This window comes from Oryzias latipes, chromosome 12 (assembly GCF_002234675.1).
Source record: "Oryzias latipes chromosome 12, ASM223467v1".
Lineage (NCBI taxonomy): Eukaryota > Metazoa > Chordata > Actinopteri > Beloniformes > Adrianichthyidae > Oryzias > Oryzias latipes.
In genome coordinates this window covers 6,852,894-6,859,072 of record NC_019870.2, presented here as the reverse complement: position 1 = coordinate 6,859,072, position 6,179 = coordinate 6,852,894, and the positions used below count along the sequence as shown (strand labels likewise).

General features: G+C 40.1%; 1 protein-coding gene across 2 annotated transcripts in view; it reads left to right on the top strand.

Moving 5' to 3' along the window:
• Positions 1 to 247: 247 nt before the first annotated feature.
• The window catches only part of fibcd1 (fibrinogen C domain containing 1), a 177,575-nt gene continuing 171,643 nt past the window's right edge, over positions 248 to 6,179 (top strand). Inside the window, exon 1 of one of the 2 annotated variants that reach the window (XM_004074532.4) lies at positions 248 to 1,333. In XM_004074532.4, coding sequence (XP_004074580.1) covers positions 1,262 to 1,333 — 72 coding nt within the window. In that variant the 5' untranslated portion in view covers positions 248 to 1,261. The remainder of the gene's footprint in view (positions 1,334 to 6,179) is intronic. The other variant, XM_011481524.3, reaches the window with a different exon arrangement.

Here is a 6,179-nt window from a genome sequence, read left to right as displayed (position 1 = left end):
GCAGGGTTTACCCCACACTCCCCCACATTCAAACTGAGAGCTTTCTATTTGATGGAGATGCAGTTTGGGGAGATTTTCTCAGCATTTCTCCTTGTAAAATCTTCAGATGTGTCCTTTTCTTTTTTGCAAACCAACCTCTGAAGTCACCTGAACAGGTCACTTGTTTTTTTTTAAAAAAAAAAAAATAACTGTTGAGAGTTTAAACCTTTCTTTTTACAAAATAACTGTTTAAATTCCGTGTTATTTCTTTTCCACGCAATTGTGAGTATTTTGAGTAAACCACTATAACCTACTTCCTTTTTTCCCCCTGAACAGCACTCAAGAGAAGGATGTTAAAGGATTTTTACATTTCTTTAACTCCAGGAGGTAATATTTATTCTCTTCTATTGAATTTAGTTTTTCTTTGTAATATTTGCTGCTGTTTTGGGAGAGGAGGGTACACGGTGCTGAGGAATTGGAGGTGGTGAGGCAGCGGCAGAGTAATCGGCGGCATAGGAGGTGGTGAGGCAGCGGCACAGTAATCGGCGGCAGGGTGGTACAGAGGAGGAACGCTGCCTCGGAGCGCGTCGCGCATACCGAAGGGAGCTGTTGACTGACAGTCGGAGGAACGGAGCGCCCCGTGCGGCTCAGGAGCAGAGCGCGCTAATCTCCCCGCAGCCGTTTCTGTCAAACAGCAGCCACACCAGACCGGCGCCAAAGGAGGCTCTCTCCAGCACACAAGCTCGACGCAGGAGTCAGAAAAGGACGCGGCCGCTTTTGCGCGCCTATCCCATCCTGTCTGCGCCCGTGAACGCGGAGCAGCTCTACGTTTAAAACTATCCTAGGAGCGGACGGACGAAGAGGTCAGGCTGCATTCATCGGTCCAAGACGATTTCTGTGAAATTCCTTCCTCTGGAGTAAAAAGACTACCCTCTGTGTTGGATAAATGGTGGCTGTTCTTCTTTTTTGCGTTTTCCTGTGAAAATGACATTTTTAAAACATTTTTGAGTCAGATTAAATACAAAAGTGGAAAAAGACAAACTAAATGCATCCTTTTAGGCTGGATTAAAGGATAGAGATTCAGGAAACTCTCGGAAAGGATTTTGAGTCTCATTTTGGGGCGCAGTGTTTGTGCCATTGATTTTTCTTACACCATTCTCACACCTTCAGCCCAGTTTTCACATGGAGTAGGCTCAATCCCTGCTGAAGACTTTGAAAGAGTGGGTTCATCCTTTGTCGCTTGGAACAAACAGGCAAGTCTGATGCGCAGTTTCTTCGTGGGATGGTAAATGACCGATGGGGAACCATGAACAGCTCTTCTGAACTCGAAGATGGAACTCGGAATAAAAACCAGGTATGTCTGCGTAACTCCAGTCGCGCCGCTGAGGAGTGCTGCTGCTGCAGCTGCTTGGCGCAGTGTTACCACGCTGAATTAGGTGGCGTGCCTCATCGGAGCTGCGCAGAGCAGTGGCTGCACAACACCCGCAGATCTCACGAGTCCGGCGTGTGAGTGCGTGAATGCCACAGCTAAGCTTTTTACAAATACGTGTTCAGGAGAGGCGCGCGGAAAATCACCGCACCGCAGTTTGCGCATCTCGATTGCACCTTTAACGCATTCCTCACATTTGTGAATTTAGGCAGTGAGGGGCTTGATGACTTTTTTTATTTTATTTTTTCTATTAAAGATAATTTTAATGAAGTCTGCATCCTTTTCAGTGAGTCTGCCTCCAGCTCGGAGGAGTTGGGGAAGGAGCAGACGTGATTTGTGTTTCAGTCAGTGTGGGAGTGTTACTTTGGGTGCGGGGGTGGGGTGGGCTGGGGGGCCCTCGATGTGTTTTTTCACAAGGTCAGTGGATGGTTATTGACGTCCCAAAAGGGAGAGGTATATAAGTGGATTAGGGCATCAAAAAGGCTGAAAGAAAATTCAGTTTGAATCCGCTGGATTTTGTTTCTGCAACATTTGGATTTTAAATTTAAAATATTGACTTTTGGTCAGAGTCCTATTTAAACCTTCTTGAAACACTTGTGTTGTTTCTTTAAGCCAATTCTTAGATTGTTCATGTTGGGATATATTTTTTGAGCAATACTCATTTTTTTGCCCAATTTAACCCATTTATGCTTTTTCCCTGAGTTAAAATAACCCAGAAAAAAAGTTAGCACCTTTTAAACCTTGGAGTTGGGTTAAAAACAACCCAAATTGGGTTATTTGTAACTATAGTGTTTTTTTTTTTTTTAGTGAGTTAGCATTTTAGCTCTTTTTTACAATCAGAACTTATATTTCAGAATTTTGATTTTTTTTTTTGCCCAAAAACCTTCATCTTAAATGCTACCCTCCACTTAAAGAAACAAAGAAACAAACTTTTATTCTCTTTAAATTATGTTTTTTTTCTTCCTTTAAACGTTATCTTACATATCGGAAAATACGTTTTTTTCTGATTTTTAACTGACTTATGAATTTGGTTAGTTTTTAAAAAAAGTTATTATCATGTTTCCTTTATTTTAAGCTTAATGACTCAAAATTCAGTTTTGAGAGAAGTAAAACAATTAAAAAATCAGAATTTTTAAAATGTTTTTTTTTTCTGATTTGTGGCCCTTATCACCTTCCACAGCTTTGGCTATGTGAAAAAAATCCAAAAAAGCAGAAAACTGTTTCTCTTTCAAATTAAAAAGAGGCATGACTCTTGTAAGTTCAGTCAAGGATAATTGGCCTGACAAGGTTTTTAAAGCTTTGACATTAGTCGAACATAGGACTATGTGTGTGCATGTTTGTAGGAGGGTACTATTTGTGGAATTGCATGCTGTCAAAAGTTATTTTAACAGTAATAAATGCTTTTTCGTCCATAAAACTTCCTTTTTTCTTCCATCACTGCATTCAAAACAGCAAAATAGCAAAAACGAATGTGCCCTCAGCTGCGCTTTGACGAAAAACCTTTTAGACGACTAAGTTTGATTTTTTTTCAGTGTGCAACAGTTAGAAAAGGAAACCTTCCGGCGCGGTTTTAGTTCTCCTGCAGATTTCTGAGTCACTTGTGGTCCTCTAAGCCGGGCCTCTGCTGGAGTCTTAGCTGCATTAGCATTGGTTGATCAAAGGTTGTAGTTAACTTGTTGTATGTGACTGTCGGCAGATTTTTATGTAACCTCTGATCTGTGGCAAGTGTTGCTTACAAGCTTCTTTCATTTCTTTATACTCAGTGGTCACAAAAACCTCAAAACTGTGTGTGTTGAGATTTCATGTATTCTTCATGTCCCCTGTAATGTAAGCATCTGTGTCTGAGACTGCTCAGCTCGCCTGGAAGAAAAAAGAAACTCAATGAGCTTGATTGGATTTTTTTTTCATGTTTCTGTTCTGAAAGACTCTGTGATGCTGAGTGGAAAGCTTGGAGGAAGAAGAGGCAAATGTGTCCCACAACTTGAACACTTACCGCAGATCAGACAGCATCAGGGGATGTGGGATGAGATGAGAGGTTGTGGGAAATGGGGATGGCTAATGCTCTTCTCTGTCCCCCTCCTCTCCAGTTTAATCTGTCTTCTCCCTCTCTTGCTGTTTTGCCATCGCACACAGACACACAAAAAAGCGCTTTCTCTCAGCCTTCTGCCTGTAATCTTCTACTGTCAGACCATGCCTTCATCTCCAAGCTGGAGCTGTTCACACAGACGTTTCACGTTTCAGACGCAAAAACGAGGGATCAGGTAACAGATCCCAGATAGTATTAAAATCATAAAAGATTTTTTGATAATTTGATGGTACTTTTGCTTTTTGATTGTCTATTATGCTCCCTCCTTTGCTTTTTTGTCTACAGACTATAACTAATGACTGTAAACAGACGGACAATAGGTGTGGTGACCCAGTGGTTTGTATTTAGCTGGATGAAATCCAGATAATTAGCTTAGTAGTAGCAGAGCCTGACAGTTGTTGGAACCCCCACGTTTGGTTATTCTAGAACAAAGGATTCAACATCATCTTTCAAGAAAAAAAAAAAAAAAAGCAATCTGATGATGAAGTCCATTGAAAATATTGTTGTTCACCTTTCAGCATGTCCCTTCAGGGGTCGCCACAGCAAATAATGAAAGATGATCCCTGTTGTACCGAAACACATAGATTGAAAAAAATAGAACAGTATATTTTTTTCTAGAGTATAGTACAAGCAGAACTTTTTACATTTAAATGAATTTAGAAAGCGGCCAAGTGGTCACTTCATGAGGTAACTTTAGTTTTCTATGTCTGAAAATCAAAAAGGTTTTCTTTTCTTTTAAGACTTTGATTGTGTCTGAATTCTCTCACCACCCACATTTTGTTGGGGTGTCCAAATCTACAAGTCCGAAATGCAGTGCCCTTAAAATTCTCCAGAAGTCTCAGCAAAAAAGCAGTATGCATCGATGCTCAATATATTGGCAAGTATGGACCCCAATGCATTGCGTTTGCGCAATTTTTCATTGTAGTTAGATTTATTTTGTATGAATTATCCAAGTTTCAGAATAAGAACACAGTGGATTCATCAACAGTTTTCTTACTATTAATTAGGTTTTGACTTTGAGAAATGGGTGACGTCATATTTGTTGTTTGAAAAAGTAGTGAGGATGTGTCATGATTTTGTTAAAATCCAGGGCACCGGATAGTATCGCACTATATAGTCTTTTAGGGGTTAGGGAGTTGATTGAAATTGGACATAGCCTTTGAACTTAACTTGTATATGAAAACGCAACCAAACGTATAGCAGATAAACTTAATAGTACAGTATTCCCCCCTTATTCTCAGGGATTAACCAGAGAACACACCGAATACGAAGAACCACCCCCCACCTGATGGCCGATCCTAACTCATCAAAAACCCGCCTGAAACATTTCTGAAGCTTTGTAAGACATTAATTAAAGTAATATTGGAATGTGGCTCAACAGAGAGTTTTTTGTTTTTAATCAGAGCAATAGACTGTACCGTATAGCGTACTTTATAACGCACAGTTATAGTGTGTCATTCTGTGCCTGAAAACCAGGAGCCCGTGTTTCCTCCTTCATCAGTTAAGCGTTAAAGGGCATCTTCTGAAGAGGCTGTTTTATCCATCAGTCATTCATTCGGATGATAATTACCCTCCCCGATTATCTTCTACAGCATTTTAGGTTATTTATTCGTCTGCTTCTGAGTCAACTGATGCCATTTCTTCGTGCAGGCACAAAATTCGTCTGGTAATGGTTCAGGAACCGGCGGTAATAACTTTGAAATATTCCTTAGCAGCCGGCAAGGAATCCAACAGACCGGCGTGCTCTTCATCTCCACTCCCCTCCTCCAGTGCAGCTCCTTCAAACGTAAAAGTCTCATACAAGCGTTTTAAGTTGTGCCTGAGTTTTTGTGACGAACATGAGGAGTCACAAGACTGAAAAACTTTTTGCAGCAAAAAAATCCCCACCTTCACCTACTCTGCTCCTCTGTTCAGTAACAAAAGATAATTTTGAATATCTTTCTAAAGTAGGAATGCAGTGTCTGTTACTGATTGTACAATAAAACCTGTTGTTAGCATTAGATTTAGTAAAGACCTTTTCACCAGATCAGAATAATCCACCACAGCTGCAAAGTTTTACCTATATTTAGGGCTGGCAATGGTACAACCACATACATGACTTAGTAACCCAAACAAAACAAAAAGTACAAATCTTATTTGTCCTATTTAAGATGTGGCAAAAGACTGGACTCGATGTCCATCCATGTTTTCATACCTTAATTTAACCAGGGGGATCTCATTGAGATTTAAAACCTGTTTTTCAAGGGAGCCCTGAGCAAAAATCAACAAAGATACAATGAATGTTAAAAAATTAGAACATTAGAACAGAGTTACGATGATTAAATAACATATAAATTAATTAGTCAAAGAAGCAGTCTCAAGTGCTCGTAATCTAGATTTAAAAGCATTTCTGTAGATAAGTTCTCTTAGTTTCAAGTCCTTTAGCAGCATATTCCACGAGGACGTAACGGAACTGGCAAAAGCCTTTTTCCAAAGCTCAGTGTATACAGAAAGAGTAGAAAGCAACAAATGGTTATTAGAACGCCAAGCATGGGATTTAACATATCGCAGTGTGCTTATATTACAAATGTAAGTAGGAAGGAGTCCAAGTACAGCTTTGTAAATAAATAAAATTGTACCAGTGAGTTAAGCGCCTGGTGGACAGAGAAGGCCATTACACTTTTGCTGACAGCGATGGGTCAAAGT